We start from the raw sequence: 12293 nt of genomic DNA, 5'->3' as shown, positions 1-12293 counted from the left end.
TGATTTAAAAAAACACACACACACAAAAACATACTGTCCCTTTCTTATTCACATTCCCTAGTATGATTGTATCTGTATGCAGATTTTTGTACATAACATATTTTATCTAGCTTGTCTATAGTGGGCAATAAAATCTCATTGTGATTCTAATAACATTACACTTTATTTTCTGTGGTGGTAGCCTAATGTTCTGTATGTTCTAAACCCTGGAAATACAACTTATAGATAAATAAATAAATAACAATATTTAATTGGTTTGTAAAATAATGAATCTAACGGAAAGGTGCGTGCTTGTGGTTATTTCTTGGCACAGCGAATCTGCTCTTGCATATCAATGCAGCTGGCGGCTGTCGCCTTCATTTCCGCGTTATTTCCCAGCGTTCCTATGGATTAGAGGAGCTCTTCTTGAAGCTTATCGACAACTTTTTCACTTGCATATCATGCTATTACCATTCTAATGGTGCTCCCGGGGAGGACATATAGCCGCAAGCGTCGATAACTTGACTAGATTATGTTGAATCTCGTTGGAAACTGTGAATTTAGCGGATTCAGAAATTGTTAGGCTGGTCCGGCTAACGTTAGTTAGGAAGCTATCACTTGGGCCGGCGGTGTTTGTACTGAATAAAACCATGGCAGATGCGAACGGTGGAGACAGGACGGACGAAAAAGAGTTGAAGGGGGCAACAGGTGGTGAAGGTAAGAGGAGGTACAACTTTTTATCGAATTGACTTGTGTGAACTAACTTGGCCATCATTCCGAGCTCTTTGCACTCGGCGTGACGTCACACTCTGTTCTTCGACTGTGGCTTGAAGACTAAACATCTTCCTAGTGACCGATGTTACGATAACGATGTGTGGTGATTTTCAGCTAACTTAAATGAGTTGATTGTATTTCGTATTTAGCCTTTTAAACACTTTCGTTTTAGTTATTATGGAACTTCCTGTGACGTCACACTGAGCGTGTCTGACGTATATCGGGGCGTGGCCTGCCTAAAATAGCGGAGCGGTTGAGATTCAAAAGTTTTCGGTCCCTTCGCTATTAATTTGTTTAGCGACCTTACTACACCATTCCACCAGTAGATGGCGAAAAGCCAGTATGTTTTTCAGTCTGTTTTATCTTTTCTTAATTAATTGAAAATATAAAGAGATTTAAGTTATCCTAATTAAAAAAATTATTTACTGTAATAATACTTGCAAATGTATATTTATATTTTATTAAATCGATTGAAGATAAAATTTTCATTTAAAAAATTTGAGAATATCAAATTTTGCATTACTGGACATTACTGTCGGTCGTTTAACATTTTAAATCTTAAAACTGAAGTGTGGAAGTTTTTTTATTTTATTAATTTCGATATTGATGTGCGCAATGAGGCAGACCACCAAAAAAATTTAATTTACAGAACATTTTGTCGTACTAATAACGAACAGAAGAAATTAGGAGTCCATTTAAGTGTCAGTGGAGGTTATGAGACTGCCAATATATTAGACTCTAGAAACATTGTTGGTATTTTACCCAGATTTGCCAGAAAACCGTAAAGAGGCGGGGTTCGTTCACTCGGCCCAACCAATCAAATTCTGTTTTACATCCTGTGCTCAAATATCAGTGTTGCCAACTTAGCAATTTTGTTGCTAAATTTAGCAACTTTTCAGACTACCCTAGCAACTTTTTCTTCCAAAAGCACCTAGCAACAAATTTGGCCAGTTTTTAAAATTTATTTGTCAACTTTTAGCAACTTTTGATAAGTGACTCAAATGATAAAAAAGGAACATTTACCATTTAAATTACACAAAAAGAGAAAACCAAATATGCCTAGTAGTGCACACATCACGTGAATTAAGTTAGCTGCTATTTGCAATTGTTTAATTTAATAATTGTTCATTTATGATACACTTTGTTAGTAGTTTGTACTTGCGATTGTTCATCAGTTGGTACACTGTAAGAAAAATATCTAGAAAAATGGAAAAGGGACTAGTAATTTTCCAGGACATTATCCGTTATCCATTATCCGTTGTAACCCGAAAACACAAAATACAATGTGTAATTTAAAACAAAACCTGTGAGAAATCAATACGGAAAATTCCTTCACATAAAAATAGTAGATTGTGCCCCATTTTTACAGAATTTTCTTAGAGTGTAGCACACTAACTAACTACTAATACACTGCTTAAAACTATAACTGTTCAGAATGTGTAGTTTTACTTGTTTACTAACTAATAAAAAAAACTTAAATTGTAATTGTTCAAAAATGTAATGTTATTTACATTTTAATATTATATTATGCATTTATATTATTTTATGAACAAATCTAAATAAACAAAATGTATTTTTTGCTGAGATTTGATGCTGTGACAATTACATAATGACGTTTTTTTTCTAAATTAAATTGAAATTATACAAACAAGCTTTAACCAAGGTGTTGACAACAATACAGAAAGACAGAAGTGAGAAGAAAAATTTGGCAGTAGTGTACTTTGGCTATACCACAAACTTTCTTAGAAACCCATGTCATGACCTGTCTCTTAAACCAGCCAGTATCAAAACAGGAAGTTGTTCCCAATAGAGGTCAGTGTTCACCACATGTATAAAACCCTCTCACCCCATTATCACGCCTAGGAATACAAAGATTGCTTCCTGTACTTTGACCTTGCATCCTTTTAAAATACTTGTGTGTTATAAAGATTATTAATCACATTGACTCGCAATATTTTTTTCCATTTATTTTCAGATGTCATGGATGATGTGATCATTGAACAGAGTGCTGTTTTACTGAGAGGGTAAATTCATGAAATCCTCAGATTTATATAGGCTGTCTATGTGTATGTTTTAAAAGCATGAATTTGTGTAAATGAATGCATTTCTCCACTGTGCTTTGATTTCACTTGAAGGTATGTTATTGAACGAGTTACTGTAGAGGATCCATCCATGCATGTGAGCCATGAGGATCTAGGAGGAAGACCTCAGGATGCAGATGATCCTCAAATCAAAGAGGTTGTAGATCAGCTTTTGAAGATAGCCGATGACCTTAACAAGAATGCTGAACTTCAACAGTATGTTTTTCATTTTATTTCAGCTTACTCTTCTTTTTATGAATATGAGGTTTTGTGACGAGAAAGGACATAAGTAAAGCACCTAATCTAGTGGTTCTCAGCCTTTTTCACTCAAAGGCCTCCCATTTTCAGACTAAATATTCAAAAGCCCCTTGTATAAGCTGTAATATTTCTTCTGCTGTAATTATGACAAAGCTGCTGCTTTTCAATCTTTTTTTAATGAACAGAAGCTGATTGTGTTAATATATTAAATTAACCACAATTATTTTAGTGTTTCCAGAGGTTTATGTTTTAATATTTAATATTAGGTTTAAATATTTAGTTAACACATTGCTTTTAGGATTCAAATTTTAAGTTGATTTTAAAATAACTATAATTATTTATAATTTTAATTCATTTTTTGGCGCCCTTATCAGTTTGCTGAGACCCTCTAGTGGGCGCCGGCCCCATGGTTGAAAAACATTTGTCTACTCTAATCTAATTATAATGACTACTTACATTTACACACATAGTATTTTCTCTTAAAAGACATTAGTCAATTTTTTAGGACAATAGTTTACATAAGATTTTATTTAAAGATTCAGTTATTTTCGTATGTTGTACATTTGTCTGACACCTTGGTCACAAGTTCCTTCAGACACTAAATTCTCTATTTATAGCCAACCGTGATTCTTTCTAAGAAAGAAAGTGTCTGGTAAAGGGAGGTTGCAAAGATAAAGGAAGTAGTTTTTGACTGGTCATGTGATCTAGAAGAAATGGAAACGGCTTTTATTAAGTGTCTCAATCACTTGTGAGTGTAGATCATTTTAAACATGTTTCAAAAGAAGTTTTCTTTTCTTTAGGAGTGAAACTTTTATTGAGGAACAAAGGACTGAAAGACTGGGCCTGAATAAATTGCAGAAATCTGTGAATGTTTTTAGGCTAGTCATAAAATTTGTAGAAGCCATCTCACACATCAAACTTTTAGGAATTTTTTTTTTTGCACTAGGTTATCATATTTTTAAACCCTGGTTCAAGACCAATATTAACCCTGGGTTACGTAGCTTTGCTACAGACCAGATTTAGCACCACTTTTGCAAGGTTAACCCCAAATTACAGTACCAAAATGATACAGTGTAAAACAGTGCTGTGCTGTGGGTTTTCTTGCAAAACAACCAATAATAAACTCCCTTTGTCCTTACCTCATTAAATATGCACTTGCATGGAAATTTTCAGGCTGGATTTAGTTTCAGTGTGAGGGAAAAGTTGAACAGTGACGATGAACCCATTCACTGGTGTGCAGAAAAGATGCTAATTTTTTTGTGCAGAATACTTCAACATAACTGCATCTGGACAAAGCTGTTATTAAAGGGCTTCAAATCTCATAAATGAGCAAATAAGAACATTAAGACAGGGTTTACAAAGCTACAGTATGAACTTTTATATTGAAGTATGAACAGCATACAATATAGAACTTTTGTCACATCCAGATGTTATTATCAGTTGATCATTTGCATTGGAAAAACTGATCCATATGGTTATGCAAGATGTATGGTTGAAGTGTTTGGGAAGCCCATAACTTACTGCTTTTTCCCCTCACAGTCTCATCAGCACTGTGCAAGCAAATTGTGCTCAGGACGTCTTCGTGACTGTGGCCAGAAGCATCTTTGAGGATGGAATTAACTGGGGACGTGTGGTGGCTCTGTTTCACCTCGCGTACAGACTCATTTACCAGGTAAAACTCTCATTTCACCTTATATTTTAAACAGAAAATATTGCCTCTTCAATCAAAGTGTCAAAGTGGTATTGCATGAATAATTGAAAAAATGCTTAGTCATCGTGTTTTTTTTTTTTTTTGATAATTAAAATTTATTAAGCGATGTGTTGTCTTTTGGATAATGTAGATTCATTAAAACATGATTTCCTTTCATTCTTTTAGGCTCTGACTCAGAACCACTTTGACATTATCAGGAGGATCATTAGCTGGGTTTTACAGTTTATCAGGGAAAACATTTCTGCCTGGATCAGACAGCAAGGAGGATGGGTAAGTTACTGTTTTTGTGTGTGCTGTCTGGCCACCCATGTGGAGCCACACAGGTCGAGCCAGACATGGGCCACCACACACAGAGAGACGCACCCACTTCAGCCAGGAAGTACATAAGCACAAACCCAGACACATCCCGTCTAGGAACATCCAGACACGCAAACCCACTGACCCAGTGTGGCACGCAGCTAGAGACCATCTGATATGATCTAATCTGTCTTTTTAAATACCATATCAAGAATGGCAATTTTTGCTTTTCACATCTCACTTAAGAGTAGATGTTGTCATACTTCAGTAAGATGCGGTTTGCATGTGTGCTGCAGAGCTCCACCGGGCTGACTGCAGTTCCTGGGGCCACTCAAGTTTAATAGCACACATATGATCATAAAGGAAGCAGAATGTGGGGTGCTGGGTTTAGACTTCAAACACTCAGGCGTCATGGAGCATACTGTGGCCCTGAGAACTGGAATACAGTGAACATGTGACAATATTTACAGTGTGCTAAGCAGCATGAGCCTGAAGAATGCAAACCCAGTCAGGGAGGAGAAAGGATGCTTGTATTTTTGACCCTCGTTTTTGGGGATTTGAGAAAGATCAGGCACCTGCTGTTTACAGTATTGTGCTGCAGGGGAATGTGCCATCAGTCATGTATAACCATTAGGCAGTTGTGGCCTAATGGTTAGAGAGTCGGACTTGTAACAGGAAGGTTGTTGGTTTGATTCTCAGTACCGACAGGAATTGTTGGTGGGGGAGTGAATGAACAGTGCTCTTTTCCACCCTCAGTACCCATAACTGAGGGGCCCTTGAGCAAGGCACCTAACCTCCCCGGGCGCCACAGCAAAAATGGCTACCCACTGCTCCAGGTGTGTGTTCAATACTCACTGCTGTGTGTATGTGTGTGTGTGCAATTGGATGAGTTAAATGCAGAGCACAAATTAAAAGTATGGCTTACCATACTTGGCTTCACATCACTTCATCTATGGCTTAATCAAAGTACAATATTTACTAAATATAGTACAATATTTATAATAACTCCAAACTTCCATCTTCTATAATATACAGTGCTGCTTGAAAGTTTGTGAACCTTTAGAATTTTCTAAGTCCTGGAAGTAGACAAAGAGAATCCGATCAAGCAAATGATATCAAAGTATATACTTTGTCATTTGTTTATTCAGGAAAATTAGCTAGTATTACATATCTGTGAGTGGCAAAAGTATATGAATCTCTAGGATTAGCAGTTAATTTGAAGGTGAAGTTAGAGTCCATCTGTTCAGAGGTGTTTTCAGTCAATGGGATGATTATCAGGTGTCAGTGTGTGCCCTGTTTTATTTAGAGAACAGGGATCTATTAAGGTTTGATCATGTTTTTGCAAGTGAATGACCTTAGAAAAGGTTGGAAAAGGTTACAAAGTCATCTCTAAAGTGTTTGGACTCTACAAATCCACACTCAGACTGATTGTTTACAAATGGAGGAAATTTAAGACCATTGTTACCCTCCCCAGGAGTGGTCCACCAACAAAGATCACTCCAAAAGCAAGACGTGTAATAGTCCACGAGTTTGCAAAGGACCCCAGGTTAACTTCTAAGCAACCAAAGGCCTTTCTCATATTGTCTAATGTTAGTATTCATAAGTCTATCATGAGGAGAACACTGCTGAACAACCATGGTGTGCATCGCAGAGTTGCACAGAGAAAACCAGTGCTCTCCGAAAAAGAACATCGCTGCCCGTCTGCAGTTTGATAAAGATCATGTGGACAAGCCAGAGGGTTATTGGAGGATTTTTTTTTTTATGGACGGATGAGACCAATATAGAACTTTTTGGTTTAAATGAGAAGCATCATGTTTGGAGAAAGAAAGACATTGCATTCCAGCATAAGAACCTTATCCCATCTGTGAAACATGGTGGTGGTAATATCATGGGTCTGGCCTGTTTTGTTTCATCTGGGCCAGGACGGCTTGACATCACTCACGAACAATGAATTCTGAATTATACCGGCAAATTCTAAAGGAAGATGTCAGGACATCTGTCCGAGAACTGAATCTCAAGAGAACATGGGTCATGCAGCAAGACAACAACCCCAAGCACACAAGCCATTCTACAAAAGAATGGTTAAAGAAGAACAAAGTTAATGTTTTGGAATGGCCGAAAGTCCAGACCCTAATCCAAATGAAATTTTGTGGTAGAAGCTAATGCAAGCAGTTCATAGGAGGAAACTCTCCAACATCACAGAGTTGAAGTGGTTTTGTACTGAGGAATGGTATAAAATTCTTACAAGTGGTTGCGCAGGACTGATCAGCAGTTACAAGAAATGTTACCTGCAGTTATTGCTGCAAAAGGGGGTCACACCAGATACTGAAAGCAAAGATTCACACACTTTTGCCACTCACAGATATTTAAAATGGGATCATTTTTCTTAATAAATGAATGACAAAATGTTTTTGTCTCATTTGTTTGATTGGGTTCTCTTTGTCTACTTTCAGGACTTGTGTGAAAATCTGATGATGTTTTGGGTTATATTTATGCAGAAATATAGAAAATTCTAAAGGGTTCACAAATTTTCAAGCAGCACACTGTTCATCCATATCTACTGTAACTTTGCTTGCATAAATACATTACACTAGCATAAAGCGATATATACTATTTAGCAAATCTCAACTGCTTGATTAGTTTAAACCAGGGGTGTCAAACTCAGTTCCTGGAGGGCCGCAGCCCTGCAGAGTTTAGTTCCAACCCTGCTCAAACTCACAAACCATGTAGTGGTATGGCCATAATGGAAGATAATGAAAATATCTGAAGATTGTTATGAAAATGAATGTTAAAAATAAAAAAATGACATGATTGAAAACCTGTCTATGAAAACATAAACATATGATCAGAACACTGTTAGATTATGATTATGATGCAGCAATGTTATTAAAAAAGAAGCATCTAAAAAGGAATAGCTGGCTGAGGTGAAGCTGAAGAGTGACTTTATGCTAATAAACTGAAGCCCACTTTCTGACACATCCCATGATATTAATAATCAGATAGTCTTGTGTAGCCAGACCTTCAGACACATGGCTGAAGGTCTGGAATCCATGGCAGCTTTCATTGGCCAAGGCCCGCCCATGAGGCCGTTTGACCAACATGTTAAACAACCAATCACAGTTCGTTTCGTTCAGCGTCACGTTTCGGGGTGTGGAAATGTCGCCACAATAACAGACTCAGAGTGTGAAACTCTCAGAAGTATTTTAAAGATTCTATGCCACAAATCCAGCATTTATTTGATCCTGATAAGCGCTCGTCACACGACGGCTTTCTTCTTTCGTGCGGGGGTTTGGCGCCACGGCATCTTTGTTTCCAGGCGGAATGTTAAAGAACGCGACACACACGTCTCCCAGAAATCCTGTGTAATTCAACCAATCCGATGATGACTTTGAAACTCCTGAAGTTTTTCCACTTTTGTGTGCCATGTGCATCAGACGTTCAGCCAGCGGTCCGTGGGCGTGACATCTGAGGCTGAGACTATTAATCAGATAACTTAGGTACATGACAGACATAACATTACAACATGTATCTGCACAAAAGGATGCAAATACCAGTGAACTTGAAGTTCTGCGCTATAGCAAGAGAGCGAGAGAGAGCTCCCGCCATGATGCGCTTTCATAACAGCACGCTGAAACACGGGAAAGGAAAGCAAATAGAATTTATTATAGATTTCACATTCTATAAAGTTTTCATTATAATGCAGTTTATGGCAGATTTGTGCTGTTTTTCATCTACATTATCAAGTGATTCCTGAAATCGCCTGTGTGTTTTCAAAGCCATACGAAGCACAAAAACAATTTTTAATTGAAGTATGCCTACTGTTGAACAAATATGAAGAAAAAAAGCACTGCTGCATTATTATAACATCAGTATTAAAAAAAAAAAAAAAAAAAACATCTTAAAGCAATACGACCGTCTCAAATAACTCAGTCAATATCGGCCATTGCATTTGAGCATGAAACTAAACACTGGTAATATCCAGTGCATTCAGTATGTTAATAAATGTTAATATCCCAACACATCCTATTTTAGATTAATCAGATATGTATATAGCTAACCCAGACATCACTATGTCTACATGACTTCGAAGCCATTCTTCTCATTCTACTCACGTCTCTATACTTTGGATCGCATGCTGTGACAAGCTAAACAATCAGAGCTCAGGGTGTCGCCCAAAGTGCTATAACCAATCAGAAAAAAAAGAAAATTTTCCACGATCATCGTTTTCATGATCAATCGTCGCTGTCACGGCAGAGTAGCTACTCGATCACTGTTGCACATCCCTACTACATAGCAAATTTCAGAGCAATATTTCTGATAATCGATTCAAGATTACAATTAATATCATTATTGTGGTTCATTTACACAAACAACAGAAAGGTATTATTTATGTATTTTTTAATCAGTGTTTACTCTTAACCCCATATATATTCGGTTCATTCAGTCAGCCAGCAGCTTTCTCAACATGTAAGTCCATTTCATACTAACAAGGAACAAGGAACTGACTTTTTTGAGCTTTAAGATCTAATCATCAAAATTTAAAAAAAAAAAAAAAAAACTTTGAAATGTTTTATGTTACATGTCATCAATCTAGAATATATGTAAGTTTCATTTTTTTAAATAAGTTACTTTATTTCCCCCGATATTCAAATTTTTTGAGATGTATCTTTATACTTCGAACCACACGTTGAGAGCTATAGGTCCAACCACATAAGTTTGTGATGCTATTTGTGATGTTGCTAATGAAGGAACTTGCAACCATAGTTGGTTAATAATGCTTTTGGGAAACACAACCCAGAGCAATTATTTGATCTGGTTGCTTTTTGTGAATCAAAAACATCCGATCTGAAAAAGGTAGTCTGATTCTCAAATGAATGACTAGTAAAGGCAAATGAGCCGGTCCTTTTTAGTGAATCAAAGCAGTTACAGAATTAATCAGATTAATTTACTGAACCACATGTTGCTTTCGCCATATAGATAGATTTGTATAATCTTTAAAGGGTCTATGAAAATCATTAAAAAGCCACCTGATTTGTTTACATCTGTTCTGTTGAATTGTGAAATGATAACTGACTGCTGAGGGCAATGAATTTTATAAGAATTCAATGTCATTTTTCTGGGTATTTATTTCCTCTTAAAATGATCAAAAACATAATTATTCAGTTGAAAGCTTCCCCTCCAGCGCCGCTATCTAATCTCATTAGCATTTGTGCAATTCAAACAATGTTTTCCAGTTTTTGAGTTTTGACAGCACTGGTCCCATTTATTTGTAATGTTATGGAAAATGTCCACTTCAAAAAATTCACAATTTGTTTTCCAAGGAAGTCATACAGATTATGATTATTGGTTGGATGTCATTTAAAGTCTTGAGAATGTGTTCACATGCAGGGTGTATCTAATGCTTTCTCTGCCTTGTGTTGCAGGAGGGCATTTTCCGCAGCGTGTCAAGATGGCGTACTGTGTCTTGCATCGCTGCGATGGCATTCATTGTAGCTGTTGTTTACTGGAGAAGAACGCGCTAATATAAGTGAAATATGTGCCAGATTGATTTTTCTCACAAATGTGCAAACTCGTATCAAAATGCAATACAGTGTGTGTAAGTGGTGCAATCATGTGGACCAATCACAGTCATGCTTCATGCCTTGCTATGGTTAAAGACTTAAACAGAAACAGCCTCTCCAAAAGACACTGTAGCCTTTTAGATTTTTTTTTTAAACATTCCCTGTCGGCTGTTGTTGGGTCTTTTGCTTCTATTTCAGCTGAGTCCATCTTTCGCCTTGATTTATTTATTTAAGGGATGTGTTGCTGTACTCCAAGATTTTTAAGACACTGCACTTTTTCTCCACCAGTGCCTTTTACTCTGTGACTTCTTTCTGGCTCAGGTATCAATTTTTTAATGTGCCACATAACATACCAGCCCTACCTCGAATTAGCTAAATATCTGAGGCTAACTGTTTACCAGATGTTTTTTAAATGATTATATTAGGAATAAGGGACAGGGCTGAAAAAGAAAAAATTTTAACCTTTTTTTAAGAACGGTTAACCTCAACAGAGGTTTAAAATGCAGTTTAAGTGGTGGAAATGACCGAAAGGTTTAGCATGTTATTGGTGAAATACAGTGAATGTGGAAAATAATCCTTGCACACCTTAAAATAAACATGACAATGAATTACTGAGCGATGTCTATGAATATTCTTTCATATATTGATTTGTATGTTTCTGAATCTTTATTTTGAACAATGTTCCATCTTAATACCAAGATACATGATACTGAATCATAACACTGCCACCGTACTCTTATATGACCGATTAAGTTTTGCTGCGGTCTATGTCTTTGACCCGGTCACAATGTTCTCAACAGGACAGCTCACTAAACAAGAGCACGCATGAATGAGTAACAGTCGGTGATGGGTAGAGGACCCTTATTGTTTCATTATTTCCTGTTGTAATTGGAAGCATTCATATTCATTCTGAATCATCTCTGCAATGGGATCCACAGGTCTGTTGTCTCTCAAACCACTAGAAAGAGGATCCATGTGTCAGGAAGCAGTTAACCGTTTCCTCCAGACTCTAGTTCTCTTCCAACCAGAGCCATGATCAGTTTCACTTAAAACCTAAAGCATATGGGCTGCTGAAGGGTGACATAAATAATGGTGTAAATATACAGTGCCCCCTCCCTCCCCCCGACACTTAAACCACACTGACTAATGTGTGGATTTCATTGCATAAATAAAATATTAAATCAAGCGGCATCTGCAAACAAATTATGCACATTTCAGATTCTCGTATTTTCTGACATATTAGCTCAACACATCTTAAATCACAGCTTTTATGTTCAATGAATGGACACTAAAAGGATGAAATGATGTGTTACCACAAGATGTCATGTTAAACTCACTGAACAGCCACATGGATGAATAATTTATTAATGTGAGTAAAGTTTTTGTTAGTTTTATAGATTTGTAGTTCATTTTGAATTAGATTTTTTTTTAATATATATTTTCTGTTTTCACTTATTTATTTTTTTAGGTTTTAGTAATTGTGTTGTGCTCTTTAAAAAAAAAAAAAAGTTTACTTTAAAAAGAAATGAGAAATTTTGCCTTGGCAACAAGCTGTAATAAATATTAAATAAATAATATACATATATTTTTTAATATTTAATTTTTAAGTTAATGTTTTAATAATAAAACAAA

General features: G+C 36.4%; 1 protein-coding gene across 2 annotated transcripts; it reads left to right on the top strand.

The window, feature by feature from the left end:
* The first annotated feature begins 348 nt into the window (after positions 1-348).
* zgc:153993 (uncharacterized protein LOC767645 homolog) lies at positions 349-11273 on the top strand. Of its 2 annotated transcripts, XR_009272176.1 has the most exons (7): positions 349-696; positions 2729-2777; positions 2889-3050; positions 4632-4764; positions 4969-5073; positions 5800-5936; positions 10524-11273. XR_009272176.1 is itself a non-coding variant. In XM_058782965.1 (6 exons), the coding sequence occupies exons 1-6, from the start codon at positions 630-632 to the stop codon at positions 10620-10622; spliced, it is 615 nt and encodes a 204-aa protein (XP_058638948.1). In that variant the 5' UTR covers positions 350-629; the 3' UTR covers positions 10623-11273. The 2 variants fall into 2 exon arrangements, 1 of the variants encoding a protein (XP_058638948.1); XM_058782965.1 differs by lacking the exon at positions 5800-5936 and having other exon boundaries at positions 350-696.
* The last annotated feature ends 1020 nt before the right edge of the window (positions 11274-12293 follow it).

This window comes from Onychostoma macrolepis, chromosome 07 (assembly GCF_012432095.1).
Source record: "Onychostoma macrolepis isolate SWU-2019 chromosome 07, ASM1243209v1, whole genome shotgun sequence".
NCBI lineage: Eukaryota > Metazoa > Chordata > Actinopteri > Cypriniformes > Cyprinidae > Onychostoma > Onychostoma macrolepis.
The sequence above is the reverse complement of the archived record's forward strand: the minus strand, read 5'-3'. Positions and strand labels throughout refer to the sequence as shown.

Coding starts and splice junctions, on each gene's coding strand:
- zgc:153993 (XM_058782965.1), top strand. CDS start 630: ATGGCAGATGCGAACGGTGGAGACAGGACGGACGAAAAAGAGTTGAAG. Junction 2,778..2,888: donor AGTGCTGTTTTACTGAGAGG/GTAAATTCATGA, acceptor TTTCACTTGAAG/GTATGTTATTGAACGAGTTA. Junction 5,074..10,523: donor TCAGACAGCAAGGAGGATGG/GTAAGTTACTGT, acceptor CTTGTGTTGCAG/GAGGGCATTTTCCGCAGCGT.